Source organism: Coregonus lavaretus (genome assembly GCF_964263955.1).
Source record: "Coregonus lavaretus genome assembly, contig: HAP1_SCAFFOLD_79, whole genome shotgun sequence".
In the NCBI taxonomy this organism is placed as follows: Eukaryota; Metazoa; Chordata; class Actinopteri; order Salmoniformes; family Salmonidae; genus Coregonus; species Coregonus lavaretus.
The window spans coordinates 281,433-306,666 of NW_028157882.1; the positions used below are offsets into that span (position 1 = coordinate 281,433).

Here is a 25,234-nt window from a genome sequence, read left to right on the forward strand (position 1 = left end):
TCATTTACATAAATTGAGGGGGTGGCCTAGAATGTAACTGGGTTTTCAGGGGAAATTATTTGAATGACAGAATGTGTAGTAAAGTGAGTTGCCTAAATGTTTTCGAACCCTTTGATTGCTAAATGATGAGCCTTTAAACTTGTGTGTTTTCACAACACCTTATGTTCCACTGGGTCCTCCAAGAAGTACACATTCATCTGTAGGAGGGGAAAAAGAAGGTGAGACATGGTTTGAGTCTTCACATAAAAAGTGATGAGACTATTCTGAGAGATACCGCTCATCTAACTCTGTTGACTGGGGAGGAAGCACCACAGAGTCAATCATGTTTATTGTTTCATCTCTTTCCTAGTGATCCGTCACCATGAGTACGGACGCTGAGATGCAAATCTACGGCAAGGCTGCCATATACCTCCGTAAGCCTGAGAGGGAGAGGATTGAGGCACAAACCGCACCCTTTGATTCAAAGAACTCCTGCTATGTGACAGACAAGGCGGAGCTGTACCTTAAGGGTCTGGTCACTGCCAGGGCCGATGGGAAGTGTACTGTGACAGTCACCAAACCTGATGGCACTAAGGAGGTAAGCCTGAGCTGAAAAGTATTCAAGTTTGTTCAATTACACTATTCCTTGAAAAATCACACTATTCCTTGAAAAATCACACTATTCCTTGAAAAACCTTCTAAATATTATCAAAGAAAATGTCAACAGGCAATATGAAATCAGAAACAAAACATACCCCCCCCCAAAAAAAAAAAAAAAAAAAACAACAACAGCTAATTCAGAATGTATTTTTGAATTTTTCAAAATGTTGTTGTATCAATGACCTACACACACACAGAATACCCCATAATATCAAAGTGGAATTATGTTTTTTGAAATATTTACGGATGAATTAAAAATGAAAAGATGAAATGTCTTGAGTCAATAAGTATTCAACCCCTTTGTTACGGCAAGCCTAAATAAGTTCAGGAGTATATATTTGCATAACAAGTCACATAATAAGTTGCATGGACTCACTCTGTGTGCAATAATAGTGTTTAACATGATTTTTGAATGACTACTTCATCTCTGTACCCCACACATACAATTATCTGTAAGGTCCCTCAGTCGAGCAGTGCATTTTAAACATAGATTAAACCACAAAGGCCAGGGAGGTTTTCCAATGCCTTGCAAAGAAAGGCACCTATTGGTAGATGGGTAAAAAAACAAACACACATTTTAATTACACTTTGGATGGTGTATCAATACACCCAGTCACTATGAAGATACAGGTGTCCTTCTTAACTCAGTTGCCGGAGAGGAAGGAAACCGCTCAGGGATTTCACCATGAAGCCACTGGTGACTTTAAAACAGTTACAGAGTTTAATGGCTGTGATAGGAGAAAACGAAGGATGGATCAACAACATTGTAGTTACTCCACAATACTAACCTAAATGACAGAGTGAAAAGAAGTAAGCTCGTAAAGAAAGAAAAATATTCCAAAACATGCATCCTGTTTGCAATAAGGCATTAAAGTAAAACTGAAAAGAATGTGGCAAAGAAATTAACTTTATGTCCTGAAGACAAAGCGTTATGTTTGGAGCAAATCCAACACAACACATCACTGAATACCACTCTTCATATTTTCAAGCCTGGTGGTGGCTGCATCATGCATGCTATGGGTATTCTTGTCATCGTCAAGGACTAGGGAATTTTTTACGATAAAAAGAAACGGAGTAGAGCTAAGCTCAGGCAAAATCCTAGATGAATCCTTATTCAGCTTTCCAAAAGACACTGGGAGACAAATTCACATTTCAGCAGGACAATAATCTAAAACACAAAGCCAAATATACACTGGAGTTGTTTACCAAGACGACATTGAATGTTCCTGAGTGGCCTAGTTACAGTTGACTAAAATTGGTTTGAAAATATATGGCAAGACTTGAAAATGCCTGTCTAGCAATGATGAACAACCAGCTTGACAGAGCTTAAAGAATTAAAAAAATAATAATGTGCAATTATTGTACAAACCAGGTATGCAAAGCTCTTAGAGACTTACCCAGAAAGACTCACAGCTGTAATCGCTGCCAAAGGTGATTCTAACATGTATTGACTCAGGGGTGTGAATACTTATGTAAATGAGATATTTCATTTTCAATAAATGTGCAAAAATGTATAAAAAATAATATATTTAATACATTTTGAATCCAGGCTGTAATACAACAAAATCTGGAATAAATTAAGGGGTATGAATACTTTCTGAAGTCACTGTATATAAAGAAGCATTTAATTGGTGTTTGAAGGCAGTATATAACATTTTATAACACATTTTTTATGTTGACTAGTCAAGAATCACCATGTATGTGTCAGTGGGTGATAACAAAGTAGTTAGATTAAATGTCGGTATGCATTTTCTTTTTTTTTACGATTCAACTTGTATTTAATGAGCAAAAAAGCATTCAGTCACGTCCAGTTTGATCTGCGTGTAATCTTGATATCTGACTGTTTCAGGAAGGAAAAGAGTTCAAAGATGCAGACATCTTCGAGATGAACCCCCCTAAGTATGACAAGATTGAGGACATGGCCATGATGACCTACCTGAATGAAGCCTCTGTGTTGTATAACCTCAAAGAGCGTTATGCAGCATGGATGATCTATGTAAGAAACCTGCACAGATAAACACACACATACATGAAGATAATAAATACACACATACAGTCCTACACATACAGTGGGGTCCAACAATATTGACACCCTTGATAAACAAGAGCAAAAAATACTGTATTCTAAAATGTTTTATGAGTTGGAGAACACATTGGGAGGGATCTTAGACCATTCCTCCATGCAGAATCCTTCCAGGCCCTTGATATCCTTCGTCTGCATTTATGGACCGCCCTCTTCAATTCAAACCACATGTTTTCAATGGGTTTCAAGTCCCGAGACTGACATGGCCTTTGCAAAATGTTGATTTTGTGGCCAATTAACCATTTCATTGTGGATTTTCATGTGAACGTGGGTTTATTTTCCTGCTGGAAGATTAACTTGCGACCAGGTTTCAGCCTCCTAGCAGAGGAGCAAAATAGCTCCATAACATCAAAGATCCACCACCATATTTTACAGTAGGGATGAGGTTATTTTGTGCTCATGCATTCTAATTTCAACGCCAAACCCATCACTGGTTGGCTTACCCAAAGAGCTCTATTTTCATGTCATCCAACAAATGTAAATGCCTGGAGTTTGCAAAACGGCATTGGAACTTGGATTTGAACCAGTGCTTTGGTCGGATGACATGAAAATAGACTTCAATAATGTTGACCCCTATCTTTTTGAGAGAAAGATATATTACTTGTTAAAAACAAAATACTTTTTTTCAATAATTCTATTAATATAAAATAATATAATTGTGCAGCCTACAATATAGCTCAGTAAAGTGACACCACTGTAAATGAACGGTAGAAACCAAAACATATCAATACAGTAGACTCACATCAGTATACCAAAGTACACCCACATCCTCACATAAATCCAGGTAAAAGTCCATCTGACTTTGCAAATCCCCTAATTTAATTTAATCACTTTCATTCAGACCTACTCTGGGCTCTTCTGTGCCACGGTGAACCCCTACAAGTGGCTCCCCGTGTATGACATGGAGGTTGTCAACGCCTACAGAGGGAAGAAGAGGATGGAGGCTCCACCCCATATCTTCTCCGTCTCTGACAACGCCTTTCAGTTCATGCTGATTGGTACGAGCTCTGATGGATGCATGGATGGATGGATGGAGGGGTGGATGGATGGATGGATGGATGGAGGGAGGGATGGATGGATGGATGGATGGATGGATGGATGGATGGATGGATGGATGGATGGATGGATGGATGGATGGATGGATGGATGGATGGATGGAGGGATGGTTGGTGGGTTGGATGGATGTCCATAAGTGCATATTGATCTCAAAGTCCATAAATGTTTATAAATAGATAATAATAATAATAATAATAATAATAATAATAATAATATGCCATTTAGCAGACGCTTTTATCCAAAGTGACTTACAGTCATGAGTGCATACATTTTTTTTTTTTGTGTATGGGTGGTCCCGGGGATCGAACCCACTACCTTGGCGTTACAAGCGCCGTGCTCTACCAGCTGAGCTACAGAGATAAATAAATAGTATTAAATATGTTTTAGAGACGTATCTACTGTTTTCTAGTCTAGGTTGGAACAGTTTGCTGGGGATATCTGAATTCACTAGCCTTGAATGTAATATGTTCCAAATTGAAATTCGTGATGATGCTATGAATGCAGTAATGTCCCCATAATGTTGCTTGAGTATGATAAGCAATATGTTTTTGGGTTACAGATAAGGAGAACCAGTCCGTCCTGATTACGTAAGTTGTTTACTAAAATGTCATTGAGAAGGTGTTTCTATTGTAATATGTTGGGTCTCTTGGTGTGATGAAATACATGGCATTATGAATGGATTAGAGCATTAGGCTATGTGTAATAATGAGTTGATAAATGGGAATATTAGAAAACAGGTCAACAGTGTATTTTTCTATGCTATTTCTTAGTGAAAGCCAATCTGACACTCAAACATGTACCTAAACTCCCTCTTTCTCTGTCATATAAACCAGTGGAGAATCCGGTGCAGGAAAGACTGTCAATACCAAGCGTGTCATCCAGTACTTCGCCACCATTGCAGTGTCTGGTGGCGAGAAGAAGAAGGAAGCAGACCCCGGCAAAATGCAGGTAGGTTGGGCTCATGTTTGCCTTTTTAACACATTTCAAGCAATCAAGAAAAAATTACTTTACCAGTTTCTGAGCAACTTGTGTTTGTTTGTCTCAATCAGGGGTCTCTTGAGGATCAGATCATTGCAGCTAACCCTCTGCTGGAGGCTTACGGTAATGCCAAGACAGTGAGGAACGACAATTCTTCTCGCTTTGTAAGTATGAAGGACATACTGTGGAAGTTAATTTAATATTGGAAAAATGTATTACTGTAGTTCCCTATAGTTGCACTTTAACATTTCAGACTTGATTTGCGGTAATAAAATGTTTTATCACCAATTTGTTTTCATTATTTGCAAGCCACATAATAATTCACATTTCCTGTTGCTGCAGGATTTATTTTCCTGCTGTAGCAAACTGGATCCTACATCTGTATCAATAGATCCAACATCTGTCCAAAAAACTGTAACATTTAAAAGAGGTCTATCAAAGTAAAAAGTTTAGATTTATTTGTTGACCCATTTCTAACCCCCATGCTCTACTATAGGGTAAATTCATCAGGATTCACTTCCAAGGTGGTAAACTGGCTAAAGCTGACATTGAGACCTGTGAGTTGGTTTTGATTGTTTCTCAATGCTTTCCTAAATACACACAGATTATTTTTTGGAGATCATCAAATTTAAATGTATCTCATGTTCTCTCTCTCACTCTCTCATCTCTCTTTCTCTTTCTCCCTCAGACCTGCTGGAGAAGTCCAGAGTGACCTTCCAGCTGCCCGATGAGAGAGGCTACCACATCTTCTTCCAGATGATGACCAACCACAAACCTGAGATAGTTGGTACGGCAAAGTAGAGGTTCAGAGGAAATTATTCCCACCCCCATCTGTGGAACTTGTAAAAAAATAAATAATCATAGTCCACATTTCTTTTTGGGGGTGGGGGGGGTGGGGGTAGATCAGCTTTAATATTGCAGATAGATTGTGGCTTCCATCAATGTAATTGTCTGCATCATTTCCAATCCCCCATATGTTTTGTACAATATATTTCCCTTTATTATTTTCCCCTAAACCTACCATCCCTCCCCTAATTGGAGTAAACTAATGGACAACAACACTTATGCTTCTACTTACAGCTTATACATACTATTTACGGACACAATGTATTTTACAATAGTTGTCTTTTGTTTGTTTTTAGTCCCATCCTTCAGCTACCCTCAACCCCTCCACACCATAGTCCACACTATTAAAACTAACACAATGAGTACATTCAAGGTAACAAGGCATCTAGACATGGGTCAGGTTTTTGGGAAATATCTATCAAGTAATGCACTGTGATCACACTAGTCCACAAGTCTCAGTCCCCTCTTTTGATGCTATTTATTATATACTACATGTATCCTTGAGTCCATCTATTGAGTAAAGGAGGGAGAGATACTGTAAAAGGTAGGAGAGCACAATTCTAAGAGATTTAACTGACAAGCCGTTCTCCGTTGTCCACAGAAATGGCGCTCATCACCACCAACCCCTACGACTTCCCCATGTGCAGCCAGGGTCAGATCACTGTGGCCAGCATCAATGACAATGACGAGCTGGATGCCACAGACGTGAGTCAAACAAAGGGTTAACCAAACACTAGATAGGGAATGGGTAATGACCACCATACACACTGAATGCACTGTGACATTCCAACATGGTGGCAGCTGGGAATGTTCATGTATTAATATTTTATATACCAAACTACCGTTCAGTTCATCACTGTTGTACTTCCTCTTTAATGCCAGGATGCCATTACAATCCTGGGCTTCAGTAATGAAGAGAAGCAGGCCATCTACAAGCTGACAGGAGCTGTATTGCACCATGGCAACTTGAAATTCAAGCAGAAGCAGCGTGAGGAGCAGGCCGAGCCAGACGGCACAGAGGGTGAGTCCCACTCATAGATATACAATATGTAAAGCATTAGTCCCATTCCCAGTCCCACTCATAGATATACAATATGTAAAGCATTAGTCCCATTGCCAGTCCCACTCACAGATAAACAATATGTAAAGCATTAGTCCAATTCCCAGTCCCAAACATAGAAATACACTGAGTGTACAAAACATTAGGAACACCTTCCTAATATTGAGTTTCACCCCCTTTTGCCCTCAGAACAGCCTCAATTCTTTGGGGCATGGACTCTAAAAAGTGTTGAAAATGTTCCACAGGGATGCTGGCCCATGTTGACTCTAATGCTTCCCACAATTGTGTCAAGTTGACTGGATGTCCTTTGGGTGGTGGATCATTCTTTAAACACACAGGAAATTGTTGAGCGTGAAAAACCCAGCAGCTTTGCAGTTCTTGACACACTCAAATCGGTGCACCTGGCACCTACTACCATACCCTGTTCAAAGGCACTTAAATATTTTGTCTTGCCCATTCACCCTCTGAATGGCACACATACACAATCCATGACTCAATTGTCTCAAGCCTTAAAAATCCTTCATCTACACTGATTGAAGTGGATTTAACAAGTGGATTTAACATCAGCAAGGGATCATAGCTTTCACCTGGTCAGTCTATGTCATAGAATGAACAGGTGTTCCTAATGTTTTGTTCACCCAATGTAGAACCCGTAAGTTTCATATAAAAGTCAGGCAGGAGTTTTTGTGAAGACAAAATACCAACCTCCAGAAATTATTTGAAATTATGGATATGGGAGAAAATCTAAACCTAACCCACAAAGAAGTAAGCCAAACTATTTTGTCAGTGTGACATCAGAAACAAGCCATCTTGTGTGCCTGAGTCTGTTGTTGTTGGTTCTCTCTCTCCAGTGGCTGATAAAATCGGCTACCTGCTGGGCCTGAACTCAGCTGAGATGTTGAAGGCTCTGTGCTACCCCAGAGTGAAGGTCGGCAACGAGTATGTGACCAAGGGACAGACTGTGCCTCAGGTTAGGCGGCCAAACACAGCATCTACCATTTTCTGAGCACTGGAATTATTTTGGGGACAAGTGCATACTTTAGTTTTTCCCAAGCTCGTATCACCTTATCAGTAGACATGGTCAATATCGCATGTATTAATTTGAGGTATTATCATTGCAGGTTAATAACTCAGTCAGCGCTCTGGCCAAGTCTATCTATGAGAGGATGTTCTTGTGGATGGTCATTCGTATCAACGAAATGTTGGACACCAAGCAGCCAAGGCAGTTCTATATCGGTGTGCTCGATATTGCCGGTTTTGAGATCTTTGATGTGAGTATGAGACCAGAACAAGATAATTAGTTGTGATTGAGATGGATTACAGCCTTGTATGATGAAATTATCCCTTTTAAAACTCCATCAACAGTACAACAGCATGGAACAGCTGTGCATCAACTTCACCAATGAGAAACTGCAACAGTTTTTCAACCACACCATGTTCGTCCTGGAGCAAGAGGAGTACAAGAAGGAGGGAATCGTCTGGGCCTTCATTGACTTTGGCATGGACTTGGCTGCCTGCATTGAGCTTATTGAGAAGGTAAACTGTCTGTGAGGATTATAACGGACCACAACAGCAAAGCTCATAGGGATCGCTGTGTGAAATATTATCACAGTTTTACAACGCATCTGACTGTTGAGAACTCAATATGTTTCCTATTATGTGTCCCTAAATGTACATAATACTATAATAGCATTTTTACTGAAGGAATGTGATCCTAAATGTAAATATCACTAATTTGATATGCATCTCTTTTCGTAAAGCCATTGGGCATATTCTCCATCCTTGAAGAGGAGTGCATGTTCCCCAAGTCTTCAGACACTACCTTCAAGGACAAGCTGTACTCCCAGCATCTTGGGAAAACAAAGGCGTTTGAGAAACCAAAGCCTGCCAAAGGCAAGGCAGAGGCCCACTTCTCCCTGGTGCACTACGCTGGTACTGTGGACTACAACATCACTGGCTGGCTGGAGAAGAACAAGGACCCCCTGAACGACTCAGTTTGTCAGTTGTACGGGAAGTCCTCAGTCAAACTTTTGGCTGCCCTGTATCCCGCTGCCCCACCTGAGGGTAAGACTAGCATCACGTCAAAATATTTAATTAAGCACCAGTTATAAATCAGACCAAATGTTCTTTAAAGTCTTTGAATGTATCCCAATTTCTCATGGCGTTTTCACCGGGTTAATTTATTCATACACTTGGTTAATTCAATCATACAATAGGTGTTATTTTACACAAATCTCATTGGTAGCATTTGCCTCTAGATAAGTGTGAAGTTAACCAGATATTCTCTGGTTTATAATTAATGTGCTTGCTGAAGACAAGACCACTCTAGATTTCTTACATACTCTTATTATTATTGTATTTATTCCACCCGCTCTAAGAAATGTACTTTTCTAGTTATCTTCAACTTTTCCCCATTTTAACAGATACAAGCAAGAAAGGAGGCAAGAAGAAGGGTGGTTCCATGCAGACTGTGTCCTCCCAGTTCAGGGTGAGCTTTTGAAAGTTTTATTCAGTCCTTCAAAAGGTGCATTGATTATCATAAATGATGTCTGAGAAAATGGTTTGTAACCCTCTTACAGGAGAACTTACATAAGCTGATGACCAACTTGAGGAGCACTCATCCTCACTTTGTGCGCTGCCTGATCCCCAACGAGTCAAAGACTCCAGGTACAATAAATATTGAGTTAAATATGTAATCTTATCAGTACAGTATCAGTGACTTTAACAATCCCAATCTTTAACCTGTTTATGTGTATTAAAAGAGACTTGGTTTGTTTTCCAGGTCTGATGGAGAACTTCCTGGTTATCCACCAGCTCAGGTGTAATGGTGTACTGGAGGGTATCAGGATCTGCAGAAAGGGCTTCCCCAGCAGAATCATCTATGCTGACTTCAAGCAGAGGTACACAAACATAAATGGACGCAAGAATACAGATCTGCTCCAAGGGTTTTCCCAGCATCAGAATAGGCTTACCTTTTACGTAATATAACCAACCTATTACAGCTTGACATATTTTAAAACTGTCTCTTCATTCAGGTACAAAGTACTGAATGCCAGTGTCATCCCCGAGGGCCAGTTCATGGACAACAAGAAGGCTTCTGAGAAGCTGCTTGGTTCCATTGATGTGAATCACGAAGATTACAAGTTTGGACACACCAAGGTCAGTCAAATACCCCCAGCAAAAGCTGACAACAAAACACAACTTGAATGATAATTTAAACCCTTACCATATAAAATCTCTCCAGTTGATCTATCCATCCTTTTGTTCTTTCTTCTTCATTTAACTAAAGGAAAAGGTGGAAAAACATTGTAGTGTTTTTTTACTTCAACGTCATTCAAGTATAGAAGAGAAACTAAACTCATTATCATGTGCATTGTGTTAGAGTGGTATGGCTGCAGTTATCTGTATCTGTGGACATTATTAATCTACAACTGTACAATAACTAACAACTTAAACATCCTATCCCATGGTTAGTTTGTAAGCGTTGCAAAGTTTGTTGTTGGAATCAATCTAGTGGTGTTTTTCCCCTCTTTTGATTCAACCCTTTCTATCTGTCACCATCTGTGGTTCCATTGACCATGCTAACCTGTGTCTCAGGTGTTCTTCAAAGCCGGTCTTCTGGGTGTCCTGGAGGAGATGAGAGACGAGAAGCTGGCCACTCTGGTCGGCATGGTCCAGGCTCTCAGCCGTGGATTCCTCATGAGGAGAGAGTTTAGCAAGATGATGGAGAGGAGGTGAGGAATAGTGGACATCTTGGCAAAGCTTTCTATGAACCAATGCATTTTGATTACATACTGTATATGCTGTGAGTTTTTCAGGATGAGAAAGTAGGGCTTATAATGGTTTACTAAAGCTTTTGGGTTAATTCATTTATAAGTCCAACAATGGATGTAGTAACTAAGGATTCTAGCTTTATAGCTGCAGTTTGGCATTTGGCTGTTCAATTGTCATTTACATTTGTGGAATTTATCCATTCATTCTTTAGAACATAAAATGCCTCATGTGCTTAGCATGACCTGTCAGTCCTTGCATCTAGACCGCTGTCTGTGAATTTAAGAGGGGTTACACTTCCCTAGCCCCATTCCTCAGCTGTAAACAAACAGTGGCGGGGGTGTTCCGTTTTGTTGTTCTTTGAATCCCAGAATGTAGCTTTAAGCATGTCACTCACCATGCCACTCTATTCTTTCTGTCGACCAGAGAATCTGTGTACACCATCCAGTACAACATTCGCTCATTCATGAATGTGAAACACTGGCCATGGATGAAGGTCTATTACAAGATCAAGCCCCTGCTGAAGAGTGCTGAGACTGAGAAGGAGCTGGCCAACATGAAGGAGAACTATGAGAAGATGCAGACAGACCTGGCCAAGGCTCTGGCCAAGAAGAAGGAGTTGGAGGAGAAGTTGGTGGCCCTGGTGCAGGAGAAGAATGACCTGGCACTTCAAGTTGCATCTGTGAGTGAACAACAACCAATTTTGCAAAAATATAAAGCAATATGGGCATATTTGCACACACTTGAATACACACTTGAACAAACATACTCCAGTATACTCCAGCTCAAGCTAGTAGGAGCAGAATGAACAGCTTTAACTGCAGTCAATGTTTATAGTCAAATGTTTATGTACGAGGCAGCACAGGTACAGTAAATTAAAATCGTCACATTCATGGTAGGGCAATAATCATGTTCAACTTCAAACTCAAACATGCATGTTCATTGAATTTGACATGTGCTCCCATATGGAAGGCAAGACAGGCAAACACTTCTGTGAAGTATGTGGCTAACTCACATTGATATTGCCAATGTTATATATATATATATACAGTGCCTTCGGAAAGTATTCAGACCCCTTGACTTTTTCCACATTTTGTTATGTTACAGCCTTATTCTGAAATGGATTAAATAAATAAAAATCCTCAGCAATCTACACACAATACCCCATAATAACAAAGCGAAAAAAGGTTTTTAGATATGTTTGCAAATGTATAAAAAAAAAAAAACTGAAATACCTTATTTACATAAGTATTCAGACCCTTTGCGACGAGACTCGAAATTGATCTCAGGTGCATCCTGTTTCCATTGATCATCCTTGAAATGTTGCTACAACTTGACTGGAGTACACCTGTGGTAAATTCAATTGATTGGACATGATTTGGAAAGGCACACCTGTATATAAAGGTCCCACAGTTGACAGTGCATGTCAGAGAAAAAACCAAGCCATGAGGTTGAAGTAATTGTCCGTAGAGCTCCGAGACAGGATTGTGTCGAGGCACAGATCTGGGGATGGGTACCAAAAAATGTCTGCAGCATTGATGGTCCCCAAGAACACAGTGACCTCCATCATTCTTAAATGAAAGAAGTTTGGAACCACCCAGACTCTTCCTAGAGCTGGCCGCCCGGCCAAACTGAGCAATCAAGGGAGAAGGGCCTTGGTCAGGGAGGTGACCCAGAACCCAATGGTCACTCTGACAGAGCTCTAGAGTTCCTCTGTGGAGATGGGAGAACCTTCCAGAATGACAACCATCTCTGCAGCATTCCAACAATCAGACATTTATGGTAGAGTGGCCAGACGGAAGCCACTCCTCAGTAAAAGGCACATGACAGCTTGCTTGGAGTTTGCCAAAAGGCACCTAAAGACTCTCCATGAGAAACAAGATTCTTTGGTCTGATGAAACCAAGATTGAACTCTTTGGCCTGAATGCCAAGCGTCACATCTGGAGGAAACCTGGCACCAAGCCTACAGTGAAGCATGGTGGTGGCAGAATCAAGCTGTGGGGGTGTTTTTCAGCGACAGGGACTGTGAGACCCGTCAGGATCGAGGGAAAGATGAACGGAGCAAATTACAGAGACATCCTTGATGTAATCCTGCTCCAGAGCACTCAGGACCTCAGATTGGGGCGAACGTTCACCTTCCAACAGCACAACGACCGTAAGCACACAGGCAAGACAACGCAGGAGTGGCTTTGGGACAAGTCTCTGAATGTCCTTGAGTGGCCCAGCCAGAGCCCTGACTTGAACCCAATCGAACATATCTGGAGAGACCTGAAAATAGCTGTGCAGCAACACTCCCCATCCAACCTGACAGAGCTTGAGAGGATCTGCAGAGAAGAATGGGAGAAACTCCCCAAATACAGGTGTGCCAAGCTTGTAGCGTCATTCCCAGACTTGAGGCTGAAATTGCTGCCAAAGATGTTTCAACAAAGTACTGAGTAAATGGTCTGAATACTTATATAAATGTGATATTTCTGTCTGTAATAAAGCCCTTTTGTCGGGAAAAACTGATTTTGATTGACTGGGCCTGGCTCCCCAGTGGGTCGGCCTGGCTCCTAAGTGGGTGGGCCTATGCCCTCCCAGGCCCACCCATGGCTGCACCCCTGCCCAGTCATGTGAAATCTATAGATTAGGGCCTAATGAATTTATTTCAGTTGACTGATTTCCTTATATGAACTGTAACTCAGCAGAATCTTTGAAATTGTTGCATGTTGCATTTATATTTTTGATCAGTGTATGTTTCATGAATTTATATTGATTTGTTCTGACCTCTTTGACTAAATGAAGTCTATATTTTGTTCTTAAAACAGGATTCTGAGAATCTGAACGATGCTGAGGAAAGGTGCGAGGGGCTCATCAAGAGCAAGATCCAGCTGGAGGCCAAACTCAAAGAGACGACCGAGAGGCTGGAGGATGAGGAGGAGATCAATGCCGAGTTGACTGCCAAGAAGAGGAAGCTGGAGGATGAGTGCTCTGAGCTGAAGAAGGACATCGATGACCTGGAGCTCACCCTGGCCAAAGTGGAGAAGGAGAAGCACGCCACTGAAAACAAGGTCTAGTGTCTTACCATAGACAGTCTAACCACACAATAATCCAAACAATAATCAACTCAAAACATAGCTTAACAGAAATGGAATTCAAGTTGTATTGTGGGTGCAGGAAAAATTAAGACACAAAATTGAATTGTACAATTTCAGTTGCGGGCTACTCCCAACATTCATTGCCTGTTCTGCTCCCCCCTCATTTATGACTTCCACTCAGAACACTGGCATGGTGCACACTGCCATCTAGTGTTACATCTATAGTACAGTACTTGTTGACACATTTCTAATTTAAATGAATGCAACATATAACAAACTATATCTCCCCTTTATGGTGAAGTATAATTATGTTGTGGCCATTTTCAGGTTAAAAACCTGACAGAGGAGATGGCATCTATGGATGAGAGTGTTGCCAAGCTGACCAAGGAGAAGAAAGCCCTCCAAGAGGCCCACCAGCAGACACTGGACGACCTGCAGGCAGAGGAGGACAAAGTCAACACTCTGACCAAGGCCAAGACCAAGCTGGAACAGCAAGTGGACGACGTGAGTGGAGTTTGACATTTTGGCCATGATAGAATGTAAGATGATATTATCTTAATTTGTTTAGATTTGAAAAATATATTTGTTTTTATCTTATAGCTTGAGGGTTCTCTTGAGCAAGAGAAGAAGCTACGTATGGACCTAGAGAGAGCCAAGAGAAAGCTGGAGGGAGATCTGAAACTGGCCCAGGAGTCCATAATGGACCTGGAGAATGACAAGCAGCAAGCTGATGAGAAAATCAAGAAGTAAACACAAACAAATGACTACAGTATCAGCTGCTATAATGGTTGTTCTTGACTAATTAGGAATTAGCATTTGCATGTCATTCTTAAAAGCAACGTGAATGGTATTATACTCCCTTTACACTATCAAACCTAAACCAACTCTGCAATCGACGTGTTTCTGTTTCTTAGGAAGGAGTTTGAGACCACTCAGCTCCTCAGCAAGATTGAGGATGAACAGTCTCTGGGAGCTCAGCTGCAGAAGAAGATCAAGGAACTCCAGGTACAGTACAGGATATACGCTCCAGTACAGAAAAGCACACATCTGAATCATTTCCTGAAAAAAGCTGACACATTTGTTCTGGCAGCTTCTGATGGCTCAGTAGGAGCTTCTTCCCATTGTAAAGATGGTGCTTCCATAAACTTAGATAGAGGATTTGTATCTTTGCCATGATGGCGTCTGTGATAGAATAGGCATCTAAATATACATGTTTTATGTAGTTAATTTTCTTCTTGTGTTTGAAAAAAGTCTAAAACTAATATTGGTGATTTACTGCCACCTGCAGTGCTGGAGTCCTGAACCAAATCTTGTCCTTCATTTATTGCGGCCACTAGATGGCAGTGATATAGCTTAAAGCCATTTACTAACCATTGGCAACCCTATTTGAAGAATTCAATGCTCTGATCATTGGCTGATGGCTCCCAACCCATGGGAAATCCCCACCCAGTTGACTACTTTATAAATGGTAGAAGCCCTCAATGACAATATCAATGCTAAAATGGGCCATTTCCGTCTAGAGTCATCTGTCTAACACTATGGGGGGCTTCTTGCCATTGTGGTTTTGGCTCCTGCATGGGACACTGTCTATTGAATATATTAGTGTAACTGGCTTTGTATTTAACACATTTATGCAAAATATACATATTATTATTTTGTGAGGTTCAATTGTTTCAACTCTATTGTAGTGTTCATCCCCCCTGCTCCTGCCCCCTGTTCTAGGCCCGTATTGAGGAGCTGGAGGAGGAAATTGAGGCTGAGCGTGCTGCCAGGGCTAAGGTTGAGAAGCAGAGGGCTGATCTCTCCAGGGAACTTGAGGAGATCAGCGAGAGGCTGGAGGAGGCCGGAGGCGCCACTGCTGCTCAGATTGAGATGAACAAGAAGCGCGAGGCTGAGTTCCAGAAGCTGCGCCGTGATCTTGAAGAGTCCACCCTGCAGCACGAGGCCACAGCCGCCGCTCTGCGAAAGAAGCAGGCCGACAGTGTGGCTGAGCTCGGGGAGCAGATCGACAACCTGCAGCGCGTCAAGCAGAAGCTGGAGAAGGAGAAGAGCGAGTACAAGATGGAGATTGATGACCTCTCCAGCAACATGGAGGCCGTCGCCAAGGCTAAGGTGAGTAGTGATGTTTTGATCAAGCAGTGTTGAGGAGGGTCAACTACATTACCATTCAACTGAACTGAGGTTGACAGGAGTCCCATTTATAAAGTAATGATGGTACATGTTTCACTAACAGGGCAATCTGGAGAAGATGTGCCGTACTCTTGAGGACCAGCTGAGCGAGCTCAAGACTAAGAATGATGAGAATGTTCGCCAGGTCAACGACATCAGCGGACAGAGGGCCAGACTCCTGACAGAAAATGGTACCATCAACAATGAACTACAACCCAATGCTTTCCTTCAGTAAAACACAATAACATGTGTTGGGGGCTGTATCCACATAATTTATACTGTACTATTCACCACCTAACTTTGCCCTATGATACCTCCAAATACATTTTCAATCTTAGAGAACAGAGACCCTATTAACTAGATATCCCTCTATCCCTGAAGGTGAGTTTGGCCGCCAGCTGGAAGAGAAGGAAGCCCTGGTGTCTCAGCTGACCAGAGGAAAACAGGCCTTCACCCAGCAGTTGGAGGAGCTGAAGAGGGCGATTGAGGAAGAGGTCAAGGTAAGGGACCCAAAATGGACTCCACCGACCACAGAGATTAGAGCCATATCTTCATATAGACAGTGGGTGTTTCTCAATATGCACACTACCGTACTCCACACTCTCATGCTCCGAGTGCGTTCTCTGAGGACGTTCTCTTGAGTCCGTACTTGTGAGGATGAGAGAGTGGAGAACGCATAAAACATTACATTTGAGAAGCATTCACACTCCACCTACTGTATTACCTCACACATGCTGCACCTCCCCATTCACTAAACCTTCTTCCAGCCAGAACAATGGCAATAGAGACCTAATAAGATACACACAAAGCAAAAGTTTTACTTCATAATTATCAGCTAGCTGTGAATCGTAATAATCTAGCTATCCAGCTAGTTAAAACAGCCAAAAATGACCTAAAACTAATGTTATGTAGATGTCAATCCTTCGTGGGTAGCTAGCTACCAATTATTTGTGGCTAGCCAGCTAACAGTAGTTGCTAGCCAGTTCGCCCTATTGACTTAATATGGGCTTGCAATTGCGCACACTACAGAGGGTATTGTAATCAGGTAAAAAAGCAAAAATTAACACAGAATGTATTTAACGTTTTCAAGAGAAAATATTGTTGTCAGGCAACATATGAGATGGGAATGGGCAACATTTCATTCTGAAGTCAGATCTTATTTTCTCTCGGTTTAGCTCAAGAAATGTTGCTTTGTTTTTTTACGTGGTTGGGTCATATTTCTGTCCATACATTTCGTTGAAACTTGCATCAATGCATGCTTCGAAATGTGTTGCCCTCCATAATCCGTATAACATACTTTGATTTGGACTCACGCTCCGACCCTCCCGTGCTCCAGATTGCGTGCCTCGGGGCACGGTAGTGTGCATATTGAGAAACATCCAGGGACTATGCCACCCTCAGTCTTCTACTGTAATTTGTTTGACTATCTCTCTTTGTCTCCTTCTTTCAGGCTAAAAACGCACTGGCCCACGGTGTCCAGTCTGCCCGCCATGACTGTGACCTCTTGAGGGAACAGTTTGAGGAGGAGCAGGAGGCCAAGGCAGAGCTGCAACGCGGCATGTCAAAGGCTAACAGTGAGGTGGCTCAGTGGAGGACTAAGTATGAAACTGATGCCATCCAGCGCACAGAGGAGCTGGAGGAGGCCAAGTGAGTCACATGCAACAGCAAAAACTCAAATATAGAGTGTGGGTGGTAAGAGGGCTCTGAGAAAATGTTACGTCAATATAAATTGTAACTTATGTTTCAAACCGAAACATCACCCTCTGTTGTCCAACAGGAAGAAGCTGGCCCAGCGTCTGCAGGAGGCTGAGGAGACCATTGAGGCGACCAACTCCAAGTGCGCCTCCCTGGAGAAGACCAAGCAGAGGCTGCAGGGAGAGGTGGAGGACCTCATGATTGACGTTGAGAGAGCCAACGCAATGGCCGCCAACCTCGACAAGAAGCAGAGGAACTTTGATAAGGTAAAAATTAAGAAACCTCACCCTTGTTATTTTCTGTCAGATTCATTGTAGTATATTTCTGATTCAAAGCTCTTCATCAATGACTTCTAATGAAAATCCCATGAATTTCCCTAGGTTCTGGCAGAGTGGAAGCAGAAGTATGAGGAGGGTCAGGCTGAGCTGGAAGGAGCTCAGAAGGAGGCTCGCTCTATGAGCACTGAACTCTTCAAGATGAAGAACTCCTATGAGGAGGCTCTGGATCATCTGGAGACTCTGAAGAGAGAGAACAAGAACCTGCAACGTGAGCATTTAATCGCTATACCTTTTAACAACCCAAGGAAGTGGAGAGCAATTCGATTTGCAAGACCATATGAAGTGCTGTTAATTAACTGTTATTTTGATTCAATGTCAATTTCAGTGCATTGGCATATCCACTGAAAATCTCCCAAGTCTAAACAGCTCCTGTGTGTTTGTGTGCGCAGAGGAGATCTCTGACCTGACTGAGCAGATCGGAGAGACTGGCAAGAGCATCCATGAGCTGGAGAAGGCCAAGAAGACCGTGGAGACAGAGAAGTCTGAGATCCAGACCGCTCTGGAGGAGGCTGAGGTACAAACTACAGCTGTTTGATGGGAAAAGCAGTGTTACACTAGCCAATGCCAGCTACAGTCAAATGCTCCCTGTATTGGTGTTTATTGTAGTCATATATATTTAATTCCTACATCCAAATGTATTGAACACAATTCGCCTGACTGCTTCTGTTTGTCCAGGGCACACTGGAGCACGAGGAATCCAAGATTCTGCGTGTGCAGCTGGAGCTGAACCAGATCAAGGGTGAGGTGGACAGGAAGATTGCTGAGAAGGACGAGGAGATGGAGCAGATCAAGAGGAACAGCCAGAGGGTCGTTGACTCCATGCAGAGCACCCTGGACTCTGAGGTCAGGAGCAGGAATGATGCGCTGAGGGTGAAGAAGAAGATGGAGGGAGACCTGAACGAGATGGAGATCCAGCTGAGCCACTCCAACAGGCAGGCCGCTGAGGCCCAGAAACAGCTGAGGAACGTCCAGGGACAGCTCAAGGTAAAAGGACTGGGACATCAGGATAAAAAATCTGAACATGGAGAAGGATTTGTTTGTGAATCTGTAGAAAATAATACAACAGAGGCATTTAGGAGTGGACTATGTACTGTATAAAGGTGGAAATTCTTACCAATTAACCTATGTCATTGTGAACCCCAGGATGCTCAATTGCACCTTGATGACGCCGTCCGCGCTGCAGAGGACATGAAGGAGCAGGCAGCCATGGTGGAGCGCAGAAATGGTCTGATGGTGGCTGAAATCGAGGAGCTGAGAGTTGCTCTGGAGCAGACAGAGAGAGGCCGCAAAGTGGCTGAGACTGAGCTGGTAGATGCCAGCGAGCGTGTTGGACTGCTGCACTCCCAGGTATGGGTCAAAAGCCAATGAAACTCAACCAACCATACCGTTTACACACAACAGTATTTCAACAGCGCTTGCTTTTAGATTTTCATAATATCAGCCCTGTGACATGTAAGTTCTCTTGAGAGTCTAACAAATCGTCTTGTTTCCTCCTTCAGAACACCAGCCTTCTGAACACCAAGAAGAAGTTGGAGACTGACCTGGTGCAGGTGCAGGGAGAGGTTGACGACATCGTCCAGGAGGCCAGGAATGCAGAGGAGAAGGCCAAGAAGGCCATCACTGACGTGAGTCCTTGAATTACATCAACTTGATTTGTCCCCTAGGGTCAATGGTAGCTGGGCTGGTTAAGAACAACAAAGTTCTCAGAGGAATGTTATGATTGGTGCCAATTGGTGCATTAATTAAACAAACTACTTTTCCAGGCGGCCATGATGGCTGAGGAGCTGAAGAAGGAGCAGGACACCAGCTCTCACCTGGAGAGGATGAAGAAGAACCTGGAAGTCACAGTCAAGGACCTGCAGCACCGCCTGGATGAGGCTGAGAATCTGGCCATGAAGGGAGGCAAGAAGCAGCTCCAGAAACTGGAGTCCAGGGTGAGTTAACAGCAGGGTGGATTGAAATAAATGTATTTGATCATATAAAAATACGCAGGAGCATTGTGTAATGACTTTTTCTCTCAATAACCCACCTAGATCAGGGGTTCCCAAACTTCTTTGCATCAGGGACCCCATAATGTCAGAACACAACTCCTACTTTAGTGTGCGATAAAAATAGCATCTACTCAGTTTTACTATGACTTCAGCAATACATGGTCAGACTAATCAAGTCTCGTGCCCTGGGGAAAGAACATTTTAAAGTCTTGGCATCAGAAAGAAAATGTTGCAGTTTTAAAGCTAATTTCTTGCAATTCTACACATGTTGCCATAGGGCGGAGAGAAAATTTTGCAGTTTTAAAGCTTAAATGAGAGTCTAAACCCTGTGTAAGCCAGAGGAGGGGAGGGGGGTACTACTAAGCAATATGGAGTTGTTTTAAGAAGGTCATACCAAGGATAATTTTGCTATTTGATTTTGAATTTGAAGACCCATTGAAGTATAAAAAAATATATATAAAACATTTATTTGATGAAAAATGTTATCTGGCCTTACTGCTATTAGCCCATACAAACGCATTGAATAACAGATTCACTACATGGAACAACAGATAGTCCCCCCCAAAAAATCTAAATAAGTTTGTTCTGAAGTGTGTATCCTATATCTGAGAGATATAAGAAAGATCAGGAACATTTTATTTAACCCCTTTGTCACTTAAGTCTCCATTTATACTGTACTTCCATACATTTTTTCTACTGATACCGGGGGACCTTCAGACGAGTCTTGTGAGGCTTGTGGGCGTCCTGGAGAGTCTCACCTTTACACAGAGGGGTCATAGTGTGTAGCCCAAACTTTTCGGACACTACAGACGATGTTGTAAGAAAACCCATTTTCGGGATGTCTCATGGTCTGTCTGACAAGCACCGCTCTCGCTCTGTCGCCTTTCACCGCAAATGCAGAAGTGTTACATAGGCTGATGCGGTGGATTGAGACGCATCCAATGCAAAAAAACATGTCTCTAGCGTAAAACTGACAGACGTTTATGGGGATTTTTAAAATATCCTAAATTAGATTTTTCCGGGGGCATGGATATCGACCTTAGGGGGTTAAATTATGGTGCATTTATGCTCAAAATAAAACATTTGGGGAATATGTTACACTTATATAGTTGGAGTTGAGAAGAATTGGAGCCAAGACCTTCGATGTAAAAAATTATTTATCTAGTTGCATTTGTTCAGGCTTGTACAGTTGTCTTGGATTACTTCTTCTAAACTGCCATTTCATGAATAGATATTATTATTATTATTATTATTAACTACATTTGCATCATTTCTCTCTCTAGATCGCTAGCTACATGTCTAATTCACTCTGCTGCAAAAGTGCCGCTGCTAGGGAAGCTAGCATTGCTATCCGAGGCTACCAGCTAGCAGTCTAACGGATGAATTTGCATGTAGGCTAGCGGACTTTCAAAAGTTCATAAAAACGTGAAAACACAACATAACATCTTAACAAACATATGTACATACTCTGGAAACATTACCGTCTCAAATATGGTGCTATTCCACTCAATAACCTTAAAAATAAAGACATTAAAATGTATTTATATCGGTGCTTCTGTCTTGCTGTTGACATGGCAAACTTCTTTCAGCAATCTCACACAGTGAGTTGCGAAAGTATTCACCCCCCTTGGCATTTTTCCTATTTTGTTGAATTAGAACCTGGAATTAAAATGGATTTTGGGGGGGGGTTGTATCATTTGATTTACACAACATGCCTACCACTTTGAAGATGCAAAATCTTTTTAGGGGTGAAACAAACAAGAAATAAGACAAGAAAAACAGAAAACTTGAGCATGCATATCTATTCACCCCCCCCAAAGTCAATACTTTGTAGAGCCACCTTTTGCAGCAATTACAGCTGCAAGTCTCTTGGGGTATGTCTCTATAAGCTTGGCACATCCAGCCACTGGGATTTTTGCCCATTCTTCAAGGCAAAACTGCTCCAGCTCCTTCAAGTTGGATGGGTTCCGCTGGTGTACAGCAATCTATAAGTCATACCACAGATTCTCAATTAGATTGAGGTCTGGGCTTTGACTAGGCCATTCCTAGACATTTAAATGTTTCCCCTTAAACCACTTGAGTGTTGCTTTAGGGTCATTGTCCTGCTGGGGGGAAAAAATGTATGCACTAACTGTAAGTCGCTCTGGATAAGAGCGTCTGCTAAATGACTAAAATGTCAATGTAAAAATGTAAATGTATTATACCCTTCTTTCCACAGATCCCTGGTAGTTTAATCTGTTGTTGCTAGCAATATTCATATTTTTTTATTCCACTTTGGGAACCACTGATAATGAAAATGTGTTATTATTATTACAGACCCCTTCAATTAAAAGTTTAAAAGTACATAGAAACAGATAACAATTGTTCCTCCTTGACTGGGTAGAAGACTGTACCTCTGTTTTATAAAGATGAGTAACTTCTGATTTCACCACAAACAAATGCCTACGTTTATTTTTTCCACAAAGGTGCGTGAGCTCGAGACTGAGGTGGAGGCCGAGCAGAGAAGAGGTGTAGACGCAGTCAAGGGAGTCCGCAAGTATGAGCGCAGAGTCAAGGAGCTCACTTACCAGGTAAGAGAAAGTGCCTTCTTCACACACTTGACACTAACACAGACAGGTTTGTGTATAAAACTATATTGATATTGATTCTTTGCTCTTCTCCCACAGACTGAGGAGGATAAGAAGAACGTTAGCAGACTTCAGGACCTGGTAGATAAGCTGCAGTTGAAAGTGAAGGCCTACAAGAGGCAGGCTGAGGAAGCGGTGAGTCAGACTTAGTCAAATACTCTGAAAGCATACGTTTGAAAACATGGTTTCCCTTGTGTACATTACAAAACTTAATGTCCATATAGTTTAGTTGAAGTAAGTGTTGCTACATCACATCAGTCAACAATGACTCAGTTGATAGTGCAAGTCATTACTGAAGATATTATACACATTTCTGAGTGCCTCCTATGCCTATGTGTTACTAACTTAAAGGAGAGGGGGTTGAATAATAATTTGCTGGTCTAGTTTGATCCCCTGTTCCGCCACTCACTTTCTCTGCTGTATCATCCATCTCCCTATATACATTGCTATCATAAATCTGCCAATATTTGTTTAGTTGAAAATACATTTAACAATGTATATTTTAATTTGCTACCTGAAGCTTCAAAAAGTGTAAATACTGATGTTCTGCTCTCCCTATCTTTTCCTCACCCAGGAGGAAGCAGCAAACCAGCACATGTCTAAGTTCAGGAAGGTTCAGCATGAGCTGGAGGAGGCTGAGGAGCGTGCTGACATCGCTGAGACTCAGGTCAACAAGCTCAGAGCCAAGACCCGTGACACTGGAAAGGTACAGAACTGCTGCTGACTCATGTTTAAATATGACCACATCAACACCAATTATGATTCAGTCTTCACAGAGGTCAATACTGACCTTTTACACTCAACTGTATTTAAGAAGCACATTTCAGGTAGGGCAAAAAAATAAAGGTTAATTCTGTTGGTTCAAAAGTGAAAATCCAAGCTGAGCACTGAGCCTTAAAATGCTTGATCCATTATATTCTATCCAAGTCTATCCATATATTTTACATGTTCATTATTATTACTGATCCATTATATTATTTCATTCTTACAGGGCAAAGAAGCTGCTGAATAAATGAAGTCCAAAGTATTGAAGATCTAAGTCATCATTTTCCTGTGTTGCATAAAATATGATTTTCATGGTGAAATGTTGAGCATTGATTAAAAACATGTTGACCTACATACACTTCCTTTGTGACTGTGGACTTATTACTCAGAAAACTGCTTTTTAATACCATAAAAATTTTGTACTTTAATTAAAGGAGCAATCTGGGATTCCAACATCAACAAAGCACGTACCCCAACAAAGCGGTCACTGTTTTTGGTAAACAGCTGAGGGATGAGGATGGAGAAATGTAACCACTCAAATTCATAGACTAAGCTATGGTTCACAAGGACTGACCTTCCAAACATCAACATGATCATTTTAACTATGGACAGGCCCAAATGTAAATGTTTAAAAAATAAAAAGATATGAGAAGAATATGCATAACCATGGTAGCAGTTGAAAGGGAACAATTTGGAGATTGTTGGGAAATTCTCAGAACAAAGTTCTAAGGAAATAGACCGGATATTTGCATTTGAATGCTATCACAGATTATGCAAATATTAATATCTCGTGGACAGACTACTTAAACGGTAATCAAATCAAATTGTATTTGTCACATGCGCCGAATACAACAGGTGTAGACCTTACCATTGTCACGCCCTGGCTCTGGGGACTCTAGTATGTTGAGCCAGGGTGTGAGTTTTCATTTGTTTATGTTCTAGTTGTTGTAATTCTATGTTGGCCAGGGTGTCTCCCAATCAGAGACGGCTGTAGCTCGTTGTCTCTGATTGGGAGTCATACTTAGGTAGCCGTTAGGCATTCATTATTTGTGGTTTCTTGTTCCGTGTTGGTTTGTTTATGTAACCAGGGACGTCACGTTTTCGTTTTGTTGTTTTGTTCGTGTGTTCATTCAAGTTTAATAAAATGTTCGCATTCAACGCTGCGCCTTGGTCCTCCTCTATGAATGACGATCGTGACAACCATGAAATGCTTACTTACAAGCCCTTAACCAACAATACAGTTAAAGAAATAGAGTTGAGAAAATATTTACTAAATAAACTAAAGTAAAAAATAAAATAAAAAGTAACACAATAAAATAACAATAATGAGGCTATATACAGGGGGTACCAGTACCGAGTCAATGTGCGGGGGTACAGGTTAGTCGAGGTAATTTGTACGTGTAGGTAGGGGTAAAGTGACTATGCATTGATAATAAACAGTGAGTAGCAGCAGTGTAAAAACAAAAGGTGGTGTCAATGTAAATAGTCTGGTGGCCATTTGATTAATTGTTCAGCAGTCGTATGGCTTGGGTGTAGAAGCTGTTAAGGAGACTTTTGGACCTAGACTTGGCGCTCCGGTACCGCTTGCCGTGCGGTAGCAGAGAGAACAGTCTGTCACTTGGGTGACTGGAGTCTTTGACAATTTTTTTGGCCTTCCTCTGACACCGCCTAGTATATAGGTCCTGGATAGCAGGAAGCTTGGCCCCAGTTATGTGCTGGGCCGTACGCACTACCCTCTGTAGCGGCTTACAGTCGAATGCTGAGCAGTTCCCATACCAGGTGGTGATGCAACCGGTCAGGATGTTCTCGATGGTGCAGCTGTATGACTTTTTGAGGATCTGGGGACCAATGCCAAATCTTTTCAGTCTCCTGAGGGGGAAAAGGTGTTGTTGTGCACTCTTCACGACTGTCTTGGTGTGTTTGGACCATGATAGTTTGTTGGTGATGTAGACACCAAGGAACTTGAAACTCTCGACCCGCTCCACTACAGCCCCGTCAATGTGAATGGTGGCGTGTTCGGCCCGCCTTTTCCTGTTGTCCACGATAAGCTCCTGGTGTGCGTGGGCAAAAAGCTCTATTTTCATGTCTACTAAAACCCTCTAAATTGGAACAACCATTTCAGTAGAGGTGAAATAAGTC

The 25,234-nt window shown here is 41.8% G+C and overlaps 1 protein-coding gene across 2 annotated transcripts; it reads left to right on the top strand.

The window, feature by feature from the left end:
* Window positions 1-361: 361 nt before the first annotated feature.
* On the top strand, window positions 362-23,342 carry LOC311124686 (myosin heavy chain, fast skeletal muscle-like; the record flags this gene model as incomplete). 2 transcript variants are annotated; one of them, XM_084198789.1, is made up of 39 exons in its annotated part: window positions 362-577; window positions 2,489-2,635; window positions 3,564-3,720; window positions 4,338-4,365; window positions 4,612-4,726; window positions 4,828-4,920; window positions 5,253-5,313; window positions 5,445-5,543; window positions 6,204-6,307; window positions 6,485-6,623; window positions 7,514-7,632; window positions 7,784-7,933; window positions 8,028-8,198; window positions 8,423-8,726; window positions 9,086-9,150; window positions 9,242-9,329; window positions 9,445-9,562; window positions 9,698-9,821; window positions 10,260-10,396; window positions 10,860-11,115; window positions 13,241-13,483; window positions 13,838-14,014; window positions 14,111-14,256; window positions 14,425-14,515; window positions 15,233-15,622; window positions 15,744-15,870; window positions 16,061-16,179; window positions 17,130-17,326; window positions 17,457-17,640; window positions 17,755-17,920; window positions 18,102-18,226; window positions 18,388-18,696; window positions 18,856-19,059; window positions 19,212-19,337; window positions 19,476-19,646; window positions 22,169-22,273; window positions 22,370-22,465; window positions 22,905-23,036; window positions 23,322-23,342. In XM_084198789.1, the coding sequence occupies 39 exons, from the start codon at window positions 362-364 to the stop codon at window positions 23,340-23,342; spliced, it is 5,820 nt and encodes a 1,939-aa protein (XP_084054915.1). The 2 variants fall into 2 exon arrangements, with proteins under 2 accessions (XP_084054915.1, XP_084054916.1); XM_084198790.1 differs by having other exon boundaries at window positions 2,501-2,635.
* Between the last annotated feature and the right edge of the window lie 1,892 nt (window positions 23,343-25,234).